Source organism: Musa acuminata, chromosome BXJ2-9 (genome assembly GCF_036884655.1).
Source record: "Musa acuminata AAA Group cultivar baxijiao chromosome BXJ2-9, Cavendish_Baxijiao_AAA, whole genome shotgun sequence".
Classification (NCBI taxonomy): domain Eukaryota; kingdom Viridiplantae; phylum Streptophyta; class Magnoliopsida; order Zingiberales; family Musaceae; genus Musa; species Musa acuminata.
Genome location: NC_088346.1, coordinates 7,165,909 through 7,183,857, shown reverse-complemented (window position 1 = coordinate 7,183,857; position 17,949 = coordinate 7,165,909). Strand labels below are relative to the sequence as shown.

Below are 17,949 nucleotides of genomic sequence, written 5' to 3'. Positions count from 1 at the left end.
TTATATATGCAGTTTTAAGTTTCACGATTTTTACGTACTAATCTTCGCATGACGATGAACACATCTTTTAAAAAATTAAGAATTTTATTTTTAATATTCTTCCATTGCGGATATGATGTTGCCCCTAGATTGTCCTACATTTAGTAAATAAATTAATATCTAAATTAGAAGAAAAATAACCATATAAATATATGTATCGAGTAATTTTTCTATGATGGAACTTGTTTTAATAGATAGAGAATATTTTTGAACTCACAAATATAATTTATTTTTTTAATAAAAGTATACCCTAGTGGTTGTCCTTATTAGTATCTATGCCAATTTCATCGTAGGAAGATATTTTTCACATAAATTACTAAATCTTTCATCTAAAATTAGCTACTAAAGTAATTACTCTCATAATATATATCATCTTAGTTACAAGTCGGCACTAAGAGGGGGGGTTAAATTAGTTCAGTGGTAAAAACATCGATTTCATAAAAACTTTGTTCGATTAAAATCGATTTCGGAATGTATTTAACTTTAAAACATTTACAAGAATATAATGAGCAAAGTAACTAAATCAGTTTGCAATACGAGAATTAAAAGTAGAACAATAATGTAAATCGATTTATAGTGGTTCAGTCGTCGTGACCGAACCGTCGAGGCCACCGACATCCATTATCGATCTTTTTTTAATAGGCAAAGATCAACCTCCTTCTTACAACTCTATTCTCTTTTTGTATATTTAGGAGAGAATTTTTACACCATTTTTTACAAAGCTTCCCTCACACTCTCCGTTAGAATGGTCTCTAACTTTAGGACGAGGGACTCTATACTTTTATAAGGGTTTTCAAATCTAAAAACATAGAGTTTTTATTCACTTTTCTTGTTACTCTATGCAGGAATAGCTGAGATATTTATAGACCCCAAATGACTTCAAAACTTGAAGCCAAAATTTAAATCCTCGAAATTTTGGGGTACGGGCGGTACCATCGCTTGCAGCCTAATACTGGGCGGTATCACCACCTAGAAGACTGTGTTTGGGCGGTATCACCGCTTGACAAAGTCTCGAAGACTGTGCCATGATGGTTTCTAAGCTAAACAAGTCCATAAGTCTAGGTTTCTTCGAGCGAACTTCCGATGATCTCTCGACAATATTCCAACAAACTCCCGACAAGCTCCTAGACTTCACGATGATCTTCTTGGTGAGTTCTGATTAGCTTCTTTGGTAAGCTCCTGGACTTCTTGGTCAGTTTCGGTAGAACTTCCGATGAACGTTTGGACTTCTGACGAACTCTTGAACTGTCAATGAAATCGCATTCTTGACTCCAGGAGTTCATTTTGCTTTATGCCTTACTATCGTAGTTAATCCTGCAGATATAAAACACACTTCGATCTAGACAATTATTACTAAGCTTGAATCATATTGTCCGGCATGTCATTGGTCTATCGACGCTTCGTCCGATTCTTCGGTGCATCGCCCTCTCTTGCGGCCTATTGCCCAATCGGCTAATTAACCTCCACAACTCCGATATCCTTGGTGCAATATCCGCTCTTCTTAGCATGATGCCTGAAACCATGGCCCGAAGCCTTCTGTCGATACATCGCCTGATCCTTTGGCTTGACGTCCAATCTTCTGACATGTTTTCTTTTGGCCCAACATGATTCTTCCTGCTCTAATTGTCTCATCCTGATCGAAGCATCCTGCGTCACTCAATACACAAATCAAATCATAAACACTTATCAATTAGTTTCATCATCAAAATTCGAGATTCAATAATATCCTTTCATTTCTTAACACCTGGCTTCATAAAAAAATAATAGAAAGAAACAATGATATATGCTTACATTATTTTTCATCTCTATAAGGTGATAGCTTGATAATTATTTTTTTATCATTTTAATATTCTAATTTTTTCTTCGTGAACATTATTACTCTCCTTATTACTTTGTTTGATGAAGAAATAATAAAAATAGATATAGATAAGGAAGAAGATGAGCTAAAATTGAGTACTATGTGATAAAAGAAACTCAATCATATGTTTTGAATATATATCATTTTCATCGATTGATATTTTTAAAATAAACTATTTATGGAGGATAATAAGAAAAAATTTCATCAAATACAATATCTTGAGATGCCATATACCTATGTATTTATATATTTTTAATATTTTTTCTTTTCATCATAGTCAATAAAGATAGTTTAAAAATGCATGATGAAGGATCAAGGGGTGTAGGACGAGTTATGCTTGTCAGTAAATGGATGCGTTGAGTGTCTAGATGGATGACTAGGAATTTGGGGTAGGTTTAGAGAGCTTTCAATTGAATTAATGACTAATTATAGCTTAGGATTTAGGATTTGTTTTTGTTTTGTACTTTGTTTGTTTAGGGTTGCAGGATTTAGATGTTAGTTATCGCGGGCCATTGAATCACGGAAGAAGGTTCGTCATATGTTAGTTATCGGGGTATTTCTCTGGTTATTTTCTTTAATAATCATTAAAGAGGATTTTTTAAATTCATAATCTGCTAAATTGGTTTTTTCTTTTTTCTTTTTTTCATTTGAAGTGCTTGTCATGTTGTTACAGAGTGAATCTGTATTGCCCTTTACAAGTTTTACGTCTTTGTTGCGAACTATCTGCAATCTGTCTGCATCTTCACAATACCGTTATCAGTTGTGTAAAAGGATGTGCCCGAGTGAGAGGGTGGGTTTGGGAGATTGAAGTGAGGCATTTTTAGAGTAAGCAACAGAGTTATTTACGAGCCTTTTCTGAGTCACTTAATATATCTGTTGGTTGATTGTGGGGGTTTTATCTTAAAGAAAGTTCAACTAGGATGCTCCGAGGTAGTCTTCCGTCATCTAGGATGATGCCATGAGAGTGGGATTTGAGATAATGCCTTGACCCAACAATCTAATGGACATAGGTTTTTCAATTCAGTAGGAGTTGGATCAGTCGGAACATTCTTTCTCCTAATCGTGCTCTTATTTGTTGAAATGGCAGAACCCAACATTTTGCTGGGTGGATACCACTAGGAAATTGGTCCCTCTCTCTACTACGTCGATTACATTGCCACTCTCCACAAAGTGGAAAGGGCCGAATTCGGCTACTGATCCATGATGGACTGGTATTACCACCACGGCATGCTTGAAATGGCTTTATATGAAGCAACTTTATGCACCCTCAAATCTTGAGCCGATCAATATATGCAACCACAGGCCATGGGATCAAGCACTCGACAAAAGGACAGATCAGACGACAGTTGTCCGACGTACGTATACCATCAATCGTATGCATTGGGCCAGAGAGAGTTGGCCAACGTTCGCGAGCTAACAATTGGGGAAGGAGGAATTAAAAGCCGAGAAAATATTTGGGGTCTACGATTAAGATCACGAAAGATTGATCTAACTTGCGGCAACTCGTGGCGTTCAGATAACGCCGCAGATCCTTCAGGAGCTCCCTTTGAATGGACCTACCCGGTGGTGGCAACGGCGACGATTCCTTGGTGATAGCGGGGGAACTCGTTGGAATGGACGAACACGGAAGAGGCAGCGGCGAGGATTTCTCGGTGGCAAGCGGAGTAGGCCCTGCAACCCAAAGAAGCCACACGTGTCATCGTCATCGTCGTTGTCGTAGATTCATGTAAATGGAAACACTTACGAGCATCAGGTTCGGGAGCGGGGAGTCCGTTCTCGTTGGCGGGCAATGACAGTGGGAAGACCTTGGTGACGGACGGAGTGCCTTGTACATAGGGAGACTTAGGTTAAGGAACAGAGCATAGCGTATGATGATCAGTAGATAAAATATATCAATTATAAATACCAGCTGCTGCTGCAGGGTAAACAGGAGTGTCATTACTCCCGTTAGGAATGAGCCGCTGAGGCATCTCGATGGTGGTTATGGTGGTGGTAGTAGTGGATCTGTTAGTGGTAGTTACAGTGGTGGTTGTAACGGTGGTGGTGCTGGTAATGGCAGCAGACAGATCAGTCCCTGGAAGAAGAGTAGACACATAGTAATTATAATTCATAGCTCGGTCAGTTGTGAAACGGAATTCATAAAGTTACTGACTAGAATTCAAGATCGAAATATCTGGATTCACCGAACCAGAAGGCGGCACGAGATCAGTTGAAAGCAAACCAACTGAGAAGTTGGAGCATGAAGACAAATAAGATGGATTCCTTCTCATCGGTAAGGCATTGGTTTAGCAAACGCTAAGACGCGACAAAACCATCATCCAAAGAAACGGGATCCTTCTGAAGAACACCAAGTAAATAGGATCCATACGCAAAGAAGCAACTAAAGAGAAGGAACTAGCACCTGGCTAGAATCAAGGTCGAGCAAAGGAACACAAAGAATGAATCAATCGATAAGTAGGTTAAGCCACCAAGGAAATGGATCCAAGAACTTAACACCCATGGATCAAGACCGGCCGAAAGAACACCAAGAACGAACCACGTCAGGAGGATCCTATCGCGGAGAAGCAACCGAAGGGAAGAAACTAGCAACCAAGAATCAAGATCGAGCAAAGGAACAGCAAGAATGAATCAGTGGAGAAGTATATTAATCGACTAAGGAAATGGATCCAACAACCTAAAACCCGAGAATCAAAAGAACACCAAGAACTAATCCAGGGGCAGAGAAGCAAGTACGAAAAGAACAAAAGAGAGGAGAGAGACAGGCGAAACCTCGGCAGAGCACGGCGCAGAAGGCATCGCAGCAACCGTTGGCGACGGGCTGCGGCTGCAGGCGGAGGAGGAGGATGAGGATCACGACGTACAGGAGCGCGGGCTTCATTCTCGATCTCGTTCAAAAGAAGAGCTGTCGAACGATGTTGCTGGGGGGCACCGCCACCGTCCAACTTATAGGGTGCCGTGGGAGGCGTGGAGATGCGTGCCAGTTCTCCGTAGTGCAATCTACACCATTCGTTAGCTTGTCAGTGTCCGTTTCTGATACCGCATAAAGAAGAAAGAGGGATCTCAACCATCTGATCAATAACGAACGGACGGAGAGCAACGTTTGCGTGGGACCCATACCTCTCTCACGGGCCAAGATTTGCGTCAACCACCCAAACGGCCCGTTTACTGTAGCAATCATCTTTGCATTCCTTCCTTCCATGCGTGATCAATGTCAATTCACATCAACAAGCTCATATCAGACGAACAGACATGTTCAACAGGATGAATACAAGAAACTGAAAGGTAAAATTGCATAAACCGATCCTTTATTGTTGTACCGGACAAATATAAGCAGCTTAACAACATCTGCAGCACTGTTTCAGGCACTGAGATTTAAGTCTTTAAGCAGAAGGATGAGGATCTTAAATCCAGTAACAAACCAAAAAGAAAACACACACACACACATCGTACTCGTTAAGCACTTCAAGCATGCGACCGTGACCGCGTGAACTCTTCGAGCCGATCCCACACCTCCAGAGCAGCCGCCCTGTCCTGATGTCTTTTATGTTTGCTAATCTGCAAAAACAAAAACAGAACAAAACAAAAGCAGAAGTTGCATGAAAAACCAAATGTAAAAACACAAACATGCTAACTACAACACTCAAAAGAGGCTATGAGGTTAACTCACTGATATAATCTTTACATTCCACTGTTTCACTATTTTTGCAGATTCCACGCTATCATCCTCAAAACGCACGTAAAACCCGATAACTGTAAAAATAGTAAGTGCACCCTTTTCATCATATCGTAAAGAATTATCCATAAGGTAGCGAAGTTAAGGAGCATAGAAGCAGTGTGGTTATTAATAAAGAGCGATAGAAGTGATATCATATGAGCTAAACAATGTTATATAATGCATTGTCAAGATTTAAGAGATGAACACTGAAAACAACAGTAGAGAAAAGTAGAAGATATTGAGCTTAATCTCTACTGATACATTTTCTTAATCTTTGTCACCAACAGAAGTCTCATCCTCTACTGACTCTTGAGCTTATCCTCTGTTTGAATTGCTCTACAGCAAAATACAGCAGAGCTTATCAACATGAGAAATACATAGAACATTGTGATGTGTTGCTGATATGAATTGCTTGATATGGTGTTGTACATTCTTATTTTAGCATACAATCAAATGTGTGATACCTATAATTATGATCGTTCCTTTTCCCCTTAATCATGTGTCTTTTGCCAAACTAAGTTAGCAGAACCAAATAATGTAATGCAATGGCTTATCACAAAGAATAGGAATTAGAATACACCACTAACTCTTATAAACTGAAGCATTAAAATATTTGAAATATAAATCAGCAAGGAGAGGATTCATTTTATACAGTGCATGCATGACAACTCATCCATATGGATGCATTGTGAAAAGCAATGGTGAATATAGAAACCTTCTAGGTTTCAAAAGAAAGAGAACACAATTATGATATATATTTATGCAAAAGACAAACTTGGCTAATGAAAGTCGAGAAGCAACTTAGCATGCTATATTATGAAGAAATCAGACTTTGAACTCCATGAGCAAGATATGTGTAGAGGTAAAAGAGCATGCAACATCCTATCATAATTGTAAACGAGGAGACAAACAAACAAACAGTTGATCTGCATGGGACTCACTCTTATTGAAGATCTCAATATGGTTTTTGAAGGGCCAATCCTTGAACTGCCACTCCTTCCCAAGTACGAACACGGCCACGACACGGTCCCAGTCCTCGGGCTTGAACGCGGATGGCTTATCCCTCACCTCATAGGCGGCCACCACGCGATCCCGGCTGAGTTTCTTCTGCACTGTCACACAATCGGGCTTTGGCCCCCGCACCGCCTTCACCTTCACATCGCTCGGCACAAACACCCCGTCCTCCAAGAACTCCTTGACGTTGTATATGGTGATCAGGGTCTGGAACGCGCTGGGCACCATGATGATGGGCACCCCCTCCCCGATCTTGCTTCCCTTGAGGTGCATCTTGGGCTTGGGCGCGGCGGCGCCTGCTGCATCGTCTCCGCTGCCACCGCCTCCGTACGCGGAGACGACGGGCCGGTGGTGATCGTCGGAGCTGATGAGGCGGGTCTTGGCGACGAGGCCGTCCTTTCGCTGCTGGGACTCGAGGCGCTGCCGCTCCTCCTCGCGCTTGGTGGACGCCAGGAGCACCGCGTGGAAGTCGCGGTTGCGGCACTCGAGAAGGGACTCACGATCTTTGAGGGGCCGCTCCATGGAGCGGATCATGGCGACGTAGTCGACGGCGGTCGCGGCGGCAGCGGGGGGGACATCTGCCAAGGTCTCTGTGGCGGCGGCGGATGGCGGTTCGTCGAGGGGGAGGGAGGATTCGTCCGGGCGATACTCCTCGACGGCGGAGGAGGGAGGGGGGAGGAGGGAGACGGCGTCAGAGGAGGCGGTGCGGCCGAGGAGGTAGTCGAGGATTGGCTTGCGGTCCGGGAAGGTGACGGTGGGGACGCGGTGTTGGCGGGCGGATTGGAGATACTCGGTGTGCTTAAGGTGGTGGTGGCGGGCGAAGAAGAGCAGGGCGTCGAGGGTGTAGAAACCACCTTGCTTGGAGCGGTACCCGGTGATGGCGGAGCAGGGGAAGGCGTAGTCGGAGCCGAACCGGAGCTCGTCGTCCGATCGGACCACACGGTCCAGCTCTCCCCGGATCGCGTACTCCCGCAGCACCGACAGCGGGTCCATCCCCCGTAATTCGACCCCTCGCGGAGGGAAATCTGGGAAGAGGAAGGAACAGATCGAAATGGCCATCGCGAGGGGTCGTTTTATATATACATGGGAAGAGGAAGACGACGACGACGACGACGACGACGAAGAAGAAGAAGAAGGGCATTATGGTCATGTTCTGGATGTTGGATCTAGGGATTTTTGACCCGCTTCGAGCAAAGAGTAATGAAGAAGGCTGGCTTGCGGATGTTGGATCTTTGAAGTCTTGATCCGACCCGCGTGCTTCCACCATCCAAGTGCACTGATAAAATTCTCCGAAACAAGATAAACACATTTTTATTAGATTGATATAAGTAGGTTTATCGCTTTTAAATATATTGAAATATGACTTGAGATCAATTAATACATAAGGGGTACACATTTCCACGACTATATCTAACTAATAAGAAAAATCCCCTACTATGTTGAGAAGACAAAATAACAAAAATAGTGAAGTCTAATGTGATCAATTTTCTCCTCTCTTCAATATGATTTATTTGGGGTTTGATCGTTTCAAGGATGTAAATGATTCTGCATGCTGAAAACAAAAAGAGTAACTTATAAAGACTGGTTGCAGAAGGTTTCAATATCCATATTGAAGATGTCAAATGGAAACTTTAAATTTCTACAGCATTTTAGTGTACGGAGGTGATCAAGAAACACAACTCAGCAGTCCTTAGCAGTGAAGTAAACAACATGAGAAGTTATAGATCATAAAATTTGATGATCATTGCAACAAGTGTACCCGCTATGGTACGACTGACAGATACTTGATCTGAAGCTACAAGCAGGTAAACCACCATAAATGTTCAAAACGATTCATCATCCCCTGCAACCAAAGATACAACTTACAACAATTAGTCAATGAAATTTAGTGTAAGGAAAACAGCAATAAATCTACACCGTTTTGAAGTTATCATGAGCTTTTGGAACATTTTCAGATCAACGTTTTATGAAAATTCTTAAAAGAACCAATACCCAATAAAAAGCAACCCTTCTTTTTCATGACTTATCCTTTTTCTTGCGTGCAAAGATCACTAATGCACCCAACAATAGGATCCTAGTAATCATGAGCTTTTGGAACATTTTCGGATCAACATTTTACGAAAATTCTTAAAAGAACCAATACCCAATAAAAAGCAACCCTTCTTTTTCATGACTTCACCTTTTCCCTGCGTGCAGAGATCATTAATGCACCTAACAATGGGATCCTAATAAAGCATTCTATAAAGAGACTAAAATAAAGGACTTATTCAGGAGTGGATTCAAATCATGGGACCATAATGGTTATTATGTTGTTCAAAAAACAAAAATGAAAAAAGATTAGCAACATCATCTGATGCCTTAACACAAATCTCCATATGATACACTCAGAAATTACATGTTCATTCAATTTGGTTATGCCCCAACAAAATAACATAATTTACCTCCCAACTAATTTATACCCACAAGAAGTTCAGAAAAGATAGTTCCTGTGCAGTGGAATATCAATACAAAGACAGGCAAAAGACTAACTTTTCCGACCAAAGGCAAGGAACAGATTGAGGTTAACTTACAGTCCTTTCAAAGACATGCTGGCAGCATTATCCCCAGACTTAATCAAGCGAACCTTTCCTACAAACAAAATGCATCACTAGTATTGGTTACTGTAGAAACCAAACATGTATACACATTAATTAAAAACAATCTATGAAAAAATAAACATATAGTAATAGCTAGAAAACTATATGAAATGTTCACAAACTGTCCACCACCAACTGACAAATTAAAGGAGAAAATGAAAATCAAGAAACAGCCTATTCCTAGAAAAAAGAGGAAAATACAAATTAACAGATACTTGCAAATATGACTGAAAATGTATGATATTTACCTACATGCAGGCCACCATACATGGTGGTTCTCCTCATGCCACAAATCCTTACATCATTTCAAAATACTTACAAAGAAACAATTTCTTAGTTCATGAGAAGTATATATACCTAATGGCTGAAAGGAGGCTCTAAAACCCATCCTGTGTGTGTTAACTCCCATTTCATCACTGTCTTCCATTTTTTTAGTTTGGTAAAAAAAATAGTATCAGTGGATTAACTCACAAATTGGATCAACCAATTGGATTTGGGCCCCAATCCGTCGGTGGTTTCGACTTTTGAGACAAGAATACTGAACTACTCATGTAAAAACCACAGCATATACTTAAAGTCAACAGTCTACAATATATAACTTGTTTAAAGTCAACAATCAATTTGTCAAACAAATCTAAGATAGCAAGCACATACTTAAAGGAATGAAGATGTGAAATTCTTTCAAAGCAAATTAAATATTATGACAATGTAAATGATGAACTTAAAGTCTTAAATGCATCAAGAACTTTATTCAACAAACAAATATTAAACACATTAATTCTCCAGTAATTAAGATGAAGCAATGTGCTTTATTAATTATTACTTGAAATGTTTAAATTCTTTACTGAGTTGCTTTTATCAAATGTTTAAATTCAGGTACTACTGATACCTGAAAAACTTCTCTAAGGAATTATATTTTTTATATGAAATAATACTGATTGTATGTATACAAGATAGTGTATAACCAGCTGGACTATGATCTCCTGTGATAGTTGAACTTCATCTGATATTGTGGGTCACACAGAATCTACTGAGTGCAATGTTTCTTCATGAAATCCAAACAATTGTTTAGTAAGTTCACATTCTGACAAACCTAAGTTAGAAAAATGAAATAGCTGAATCAAGCAAACAAGAAAATTGGGATGATTGACATACCGTCATGGCGCACACAAATTTCAGGTATATTTTTCACCTGGCCAGTGATGCTGTCATTGTAGACTCTGGTTTCAATATCCCCCTCAATAAAAACAGCAGAGCTGAAACAGAGAACCAAAATACAGATACCACTATTAGAAACTAAAGAACAACATTACAATACAAACTGGGAAGCATGAAAACACGTCCACATTCAAGAAAATGCCACAAGAAAATTTGTCTCGCAAAAGAATGGAATTGTTTAGGTTAAAAGAATAAAAGATTGCATACTTCTTCTCTAACTGTTGGACAGAATATGCTCCAAGCCATTCATTATGAACAGCAATCCGGTGCCACTGAGCTGGTCTTGGCAAATGCTCAGCTCCAGTAATTCTTTGGTCGTACATACCTCCTGTTCCAACAGTGAATATGGTCACAGTCTTGCCATTCCTTAATATTTTCTGTACAGGAGCCTGACCAATTTTTCCGCAAATAATCGCCTACATGGTGAAACATACATGTAAACATATAAACAATTAAAGAAAAAAAGGATACACCAGCAACACATTGCAGAAGTTGTACAAATTGGGAGGTTTAAAATTGACGATGATACCTTATGTACACCTCTGAAGGCCCAGCCCTTTATGGGGTCTACACCTTGTGGTTCCAATTCTTTCTTGTCATCAATAAAATTGTCATCCTCGATTTCATTCTTCTCTTTGTACTCATCAAATGGCATAGTCGATAAACATGCCTGAGAACCTCTATAGAAGCCTGTATGTTTGAAAATAAAAAATTTACAAGTCTGCTTCTCGAACACAAAATATGTGTGCAAGTATTCTTGTGACAGTTTCTTTATCAAGTGCTTGAACCATGCAGTTCAAACTAGAGCACAACTAATAATAAGTTTCATGGGGTAGGAAAAATAATTGTAATGAATAGTAACTATCGCCAGTATATGTTGAAACATACAAATGAAGAATGCAAAATGTGCTTCGACTTGGGGTAAGATTACCTAGTAGAAACATCGGTTTCCCTAAACCTCCCTTTAGATGTTTAAGAACTTCCCACTTCAATAAACCCACCTTCATATCTGAGCTGCAGAGATACTAAAGAGACGGTGAACATATCCATTAACGCAGAAAGGCATGCAGCACAATTTCCTACTTTTATATTTTCTTTACTCATAAATGTAAAGATAGTCAATACTTCTAACCAAAAAGAACCAAATGCCATATGCTAAAAGGCACAAGTCATAAATTACACGCAGAATATCGAAAAAAATACACCACCAAATTCACCAAGCTTGTAGATCAGATTGATGAATTAAGTTGCTTTCAGTCATTCCATCAAACAGTTCATAAGCACCAACTACACTAAAAGCATCTTCCAAAACTGAAGACATTTTGTCATACATCTTGAAGGCAAACACAAAGTCCCAAATGATTGGCCCAAAGAAATGAACTAACCTATGAAAAGAGAATTTTCTTGTGAAACGAGACTTGCCTACGGATTACTACTACTAACAAACACCATCACCTACTACTAGTATTACCTGCAAGCCTGCTTCGCGTCAAGGGTTCGAGGTTGTAAAGGGAAAAGCAGACGAAGAGGAAGGAGCGCCGCGGCTTCGTGACGAAGTGGGCAAGCGAAGGATGCGAAAGTAAGTCGGGTATCAAAATAACAAACGAGTCTCCTTGTTATCGACTTATTACCTTCCGCCGTTAAAACGATGTAACGGCGAGTTAGACAAATAACTAGTTTGAATTTTTATTGATAGTATATATATATATATATATATATATATATATATATATATATATATATATATATATATATATATATATGTATGTATGTATGTATGTATATATATATATATATATATATGTATGTATGTATATATATATATATGTATATATATATATATATATGTGTGTATATATATATATATATATATGTGTATATATATGTATATATATAGTCAAATCATTTCATAATAATAATATGCATCCGCAGGATGATGTCCTCACGGAAAATACTGTTCTTCACTTGAAATAGAAAGAATTACTAGCAAGACAAAAGCTTAGTACAATTTGTTAGAAGATAAGACATAAGAAACATCTAGTTGATTATTTTAAATTTTGTCATAAATAAAATAAAAATAAATAGTTATATACTTCGTTCAAGAGTAAAATATAAAATTAGTACATAGATATATTGCTATGATATTATCATAATATATAGATGAATGATCAATGTAATAAATAGTTTAAGCAATAATTGAATCCAACAATTTTAGAATTGCTCGATATTTAATTTCACTAAAAGATCTTACAATATAACGTTGTCTCTTGGAACTCCAAAAAAAATTGGATTATAACTAGAAAATATGACAGAAGTATTAGTAGATATCTTATCATCCTTATTATTTGTCTGACATTTGAAAAATATATAAAACAACATAAGAGCGTCATTTTAAAGAAATAAATTATGATCAATAGTATCATTTAAATAGCAAAGAAGACGGGTTGTTCATGGTTGGAAGTATGCTTTGTGCATAAATTGAGATAATTTATGTACAAGCATAAATTATGATGAATGACATGCAACTTGATGATATTCAATCGTGTCACTAACAATTACATTATCAGATAAGATAAAAAGAATACTTGTAGAGATTGACATAATAATAGTATTAGTTTCAATCATTTTGATGGGATCAAGAAGATAATGAATATACTTTTGTTGAGAAAAAAATAGACCATTTGTCACTTATAACTTGAACAATAAGAAAATGACTAAAGGAACCAAGATCTTTAATTAAAAACTTATTTTCAAGTCGTTGAATAAATTAATTAATCATTATTATATTATTATCAGTAATAATTAAGTCACTCACATAAATTAGTAAAAATATAATTATACTCTCATAAGAATAAATGAATAATAAATTATCAGATTGAGAATTATAAAAATTATTAGATATGCTCAAAATTTATGATACAAAGTACGAGGGACCTACTTAAGATCATAAAGAGTCTTGCACAACTTACGAATATGTTGAGGAAGATTATGATTAATAATGTTTAGATGTTATCTCATAAATACATCATAAAAAATATGATTATAAAAAAATGTATTATTCATGTTCAACTATCAAAAATGTATTATTCATGTTCAACTATCAAATTTATTGTCTGGACATCGATGAAATCCTTTTGCAATAAGTCTTGCTTTATACATATTAATTTACACTTTATAAGATTTTGGCCGGATGAGATGAGATTAAACCCCATGCATCATTTTATAATAAAATATTATATTCTTTAGACATTTCTACTCACCATTCAAAAATTTTTAAGACTTAGATTAATAGTAGAAGGTTCAAAAATAAAATTTTGGGGATGTTTTACGAAAATAAAAAATATTTTTTTAGTTTAAAAACTTAATTTTTGGATCTAGCAACCATCATATGAATTGATTTAGTTAGAAAATTTTTTAAAATAAAGGACATTTAAATTAAATCTTATTATGAATTCTCTTAATGTGTGATACTCTCGTGAGATAGCTAGATGGATAAGATAATTTATTATTTATTAGGCACCTTTAAGGAAGGACTTGATAGATTCCGAGTGGATCAATTATTTGGATTGATAGGTGGGGTTGATATTTCAACATGAATGAGAATAATAATATGAGATAGCTCATGAATTTCGAGGACCTAATCAATAAAGTTATTGAAAGTTACTTTAGGTAAAAGAAAGTTAAGTGATTTATAAGAAAAAATAAATTTTATAAAATCAACATGGCAAAAAATAAAAATTATTTTGGTTGATAGATAAAACATTTAAAAACACTTTTATTAGTAGAATATCTAAGAAAAACATATGGTTTTAATCGGGCTTTCAATTTGCTATAAGTTTTAACCATGAATAACATAGATACTAAAAAAATGTAATTTACTATAATTAGGAGTGGATTCAAATAGTTTTAAAAATGGTGAAACCATATTGAGAACTAGAGTAAATAGGCTTGAATAAATAGTATAAGACTAATTTGAACTATATGTTGATAAGGATATTCCATGATCCCATTATGTTTAAGAGTATATTGAGGGGTGAGAAAATGAGATATTATATTAGTTTCAAAAAAATTAAGAAGCTTTTAAAATTTACTACCATTCTCAAAACAAAAATAAAATAATGAATAGCTAAAAAAACTTTTCAATAATAAATTTGAATGTAAAAAAAATGATGAATACATCATATTTTTGCTTTACGAGAAATAACTACATATACTTTATGAAATGATCAATAAAAATAAAATAATAGTTAAATCCACCATATGATTATAGTGAAGGACTTCAAACATCAAAATATGAGTTCAAGAGATGAATTACTCGTCTGAGAGATGTAGTAAAAGAAAGCTTATATATTTTATTATAGAATAAAAGTAAGATGTAAAAATAAATAATATGATATAGAATCTTAAAAGAAGGATACCCTAAGCGATTGTGTTATTTTTTAATATGAGCTTCATGGTGGCCAAAACAAAGATGGATTTGACTAGAGATGGTGCAACAATTGATCGCTCATAAATTTTATCTCTGTTTAACTCCTCCATTAGATCCTTTATAACAAATGAAGATATAAGAATTCAATAGAAATATTATTAAAAAATATAATTTTATATAGATATTAGGTCATTCTTCATATCAAAAACACAAAGATACATGATAAAGTAAAAAAAATAAAGAAAAAAAGGGAAGGTTAATAGAACAATATTATCTTGATATCTTTACTATCACCTATCATAATAGCATATGAAGTATCATAATTTGAATAAAGAGGTAAACTATTCATATACCATGATGAGAAGCCCCATAATTAATAAGCCAGTTTGATTAATGTTAACAAAATTGTGCAACAAAGTAAGCATACATCAATTGTAATGAAAATCAAGCAAGTGGTGTAATAGGATACATAGAAAAGGTAGGTATGAAGGCTAAAACATCTATAGAATAACAGCTTACAAACAACAATATGTTTTAGCTGCATGAAATTACATGTCACATATTTGACAAGTGACTTTGTTATTAAATTATTGCTCATATTTGTTGATCCTTTTATTATGGTATTATTATATGTTATCTCTATAATGATCGTGTTAGACGGTTTCCTTGCTAGTTGTTAATCTTGTCTTTGTTGCTAAAATTTATATTTTTAATAAAATTGACAATGATAGAAACAGCATTAGATGGATGTAACTCTCGTTTAAGATAAGCTTCATAGTTAAAAAGTTTATCATAAAGTTTATCAAAAGATATAAGACTATCATGAGCATAAATGATAACCAATAAAATATAATATTGGTGCAAAGTATATATGAGTTTTGATAGCTTAAATATAGTCGTAATTAGTTTGTGTGCTAATAAAAGGAATTTTTATAGGTTACCTATCTCATAGCACTTTATAGCACTTTAAAAAGATGACTTTGATAGATCCAACAAATATGTTTACGATTGATATCTTCAAAATTATTTTATTTAATTATTTGTAGAGAACAAATGATGATACTATCTACAGAACTCATAAAATCATAAGCCAAGAAGAATAGTTTGAAAGGTAGAGAATAAAAGATCTGAAACAACTTAAAAAAAAGAATGTTATTACAGCATAAAGCTCTAATAGAATGAAAAAAATTACTATCTTAATTTTTTATTGATAGTAAATATAAATTTATATACATAAAAATTATAAAAATATGTTAATTATATTTTTTTTTAAATTAATAATAAATATCATGATTCTTATTATTTGATAGAATAATAATAGTATATTAACATAATTTTATAATTTAAAATATAATAATATATTCTTAAAATATTAAAAGAATCATAATAATTTTATAATTTATTTATTTATAATAATATCCTTCCTGATAGCAAGCAACGAGAGGTGAGACCTTCGTGATCCTACTCGTGTGGGTCCCAGCCACCTACTCCTCCACGTCGAATGTTCATCGGACTTACGTGGCTACTCTTACGATACACCAACGGATCTCGATGTTTCTTGGCTCACGCGATCATCGTGATCCATCACGTGCGTCGGATAGCATTTGAACGGCTTCATTGTGATCCTTCGACTCGGGCCCCATCAATTAACCAGTCAAATCGCGGCCTTTCGGACAAACGTCCACGGAAGACCAAAATCTCGTACAAATTGAATGTTCTCCTCGACGAAGGAACAGAAACGCGTACCAACGACTGACTCTCGAGTCGAAAACTGGGGAATGGGGCCCGCATGCCGCGGGGAGCCCACATCTTCAACACGCGGTGATTTGGTGATATCTGGATCTTGTCCAGGGTCGCCCCTCGTCGCGATTCCAACTGCCCATTTCCGGACCGAGCACCAATAACGGACAATGATGATCGTCCGATCGAACTGCGTCAGTACGAGTCTTGGAGGGGATCTAACTTTACCGAATCCGAAGTGAGACGTGCCCGCGGAGACCTAATATACCCTCCTAAAGCTTTTCTTTCCTTCCCAAAATACCCCAACTCGGCTTATGCCTTTCCCTATTTCTTGCGCCGGTTTCTCTTCGCTTCGGAGTTAGGGTTCATTCATCGCTCCTATCAATTCGAGTCGATATTGGCTTCAAGATTTCTCGTTGAGCCCTTCTTCCGTATATTTTTCTGTTTAATCGAACGAATCGTTGGCTTTTTCCGAATTCCCCTCTCAATTTTCATCAAAAGCAGTGTTTTTCCGCCAAATTTAGGCAGGTTTTTCATTTCGATCGAGGTTTCGTTGAAGAATTTAATCTCGGATCGGTGTTTGTTGCGGTTTATTGGCCTAAATTTTAGGGTAGACAAGGGTTTTGCAGAAGGAGATATGAGGGTTCATCCGGTCCCCAAGAAGCGGAACATCACCTTCCGCTGCGGCGTCAACCCCGCGGCTGCAGCCACCGCGGTGCACGGCCGACAGAAGAAGCTCCGCCGTCTCCCCCACATCTTCAGCAAGGTCCTGGAGTTACCCTTTGCCGCCGACGCCGATGTGGCCGTCGAGGAGGACGCGGACGGCTTCCGGTTCGTCGCAGCCACCGACGTCCTCTGGGGCGATGTCCAAGCCCAGACGGTCCAGATACACCCCGGGGTGACGAAGGTGTTCGTCAGGGACGGTAGCGACGGCGACGACCTCGACACGGAGCTCGAGCTAAACCGGTGGCGGTTCCGGCTGCCGCCGTCCACCCGCCCGGCGCTCGCCACTGCTGCTTACACTAGCGGTGAGCTCGTGGTGACCATTCCAAAGGGGGCAGGGCCCGAGGAGGAAGATGGAGAGGTACAAGAATTCTTTGGTGGAGGAGGGAGTAACGGAGACTTGGGGGGCCGAGACATTAGCCATCTCGTAATTGTACAGTAAATGTTTGATGATTTGCCTTCTCTGTTATCGTGCGTTGATAGTACTCTCATATTAGGGATCTGCTATGTAATTTATGCAACGCTTCTATTCATTTCAGTTTGTAGTCTCTGTTGATTAAACTTCATTTAGTTGTCG

At 37.3% G+C, this 17,949-nt stretch overlaps 4 protein-coding genes across 8 annotated transcripts; 1 reads left to right on the top strand and 3 right to left on the bottom strand.

Moving 5' to 3' along the window:
• Positions 1-3,218: 3,218 nt before the first annotated feature.
• Positions 3,219-5,152, bottom strand: LOC108953772 (lysine-rich arabinogalactan protein 19-like). Its single transcript, XM_018831305.2, has 5 exons — positions 5,015-5,152; positions 4,667-4,894; positions 3,804-3,971; positions 3,642-3,722; positions 3,219-3,568 (listed from the first exon to the last, which is right to left on the bottom strand). Exons 2-5 carry the CDS (start codon positions 4,773-4,775, stop codon positions 3,333-3,335), a joined length of 594 nt encoding a protein of 197 aa, XP_018686850.2. The 5' UTR covers positions 4,776-4,894; positions 5,015-5,152; the 3' UTR covers positions 3,219-3,332.
• Positions 5,153-5,173: 21 nt separating this feature from the next.
• Positions 5,174-7,892, bottom strand: LOC135622902 (protein CDC73 homolog). The gene is made up of 3 exons (XM_065125222.1): positions 6,554-7,892; positions 5,565-5,647; positions 5,174-5,452 (listed from the first exon to the last, which is right to left on the bottom strand). Exons 1-3 carry the CDS (start codon positions 7,683-7,685, stop codon positions 5,360-5,362), a joined length of 1,308 nt encoding a protein of 435 aa, XP_064981294.1. The 5' UTR covers positions 7,686-7,892; the 3' UTR covers positions 5,174-5,359.
• A 319-nt stretch (positions 7,893-8,211) lies between these two features.
• On the bottom strand, positions 8,212-12,138 carry LOC103997562 (single-stranded DNA-binding protein, mitochondrial). Of its 5 annotated transcripts, none has more exons than XM_009418822.3 (7): positions 11,952-12,138; positions 11,412-11,505; positions 11,010-11,170; positions 10,688-10,896; positions 10,418-10,518; positions 9,197-9,254; positions 8,212-8,469 (listed from the first exon to the last, which is right to left on the bottom strand). In XM_009418822.3, the coding sequence occupies exons 2-7, from the start codon at positions 11,485-11,487 to the stop codon at positions 8,463-8,465; spliced, it is 612 nt and encodes a 203-aa protein (XP_009417097.2). In that variant the 5' UTR covers positions 11,488-11,505; positions 11,952-12,138; the 3' UTR covers positions 8,212-8,462. The 5 variants fall into 5 exon arrangements, with proteins under 5 accessions (XP_009417097.2, XP_009417096.2, XP_018686897.2 ...); XM_009418821.3 differs by having other exon boundaries at positions 11,412-11,494; XM_018831352.2 differs by having other exon boundaries at positions 11,412-11,489.
• A 5,003-nt stretch (positions 12,139-17,141) lies between these two features.
• On the top strand, positions 17,142-17,920 carry LOC135622901 (uncharacterized). The gene has a single exon (XM_065125221.1). The coding sequence runs from the start codon at positions 17,287-17,289 to the stop codon at positions 17,812-17,814; it is 528 nt and encodes a 175-aa protein (XP_064981293.1). The 5' UTR covers positions 17,142-17,286; the 3' UTR covers positions 17,815-17,920.
• Positions 17,921-17,949: the final 29 nt, after the last annotated feature.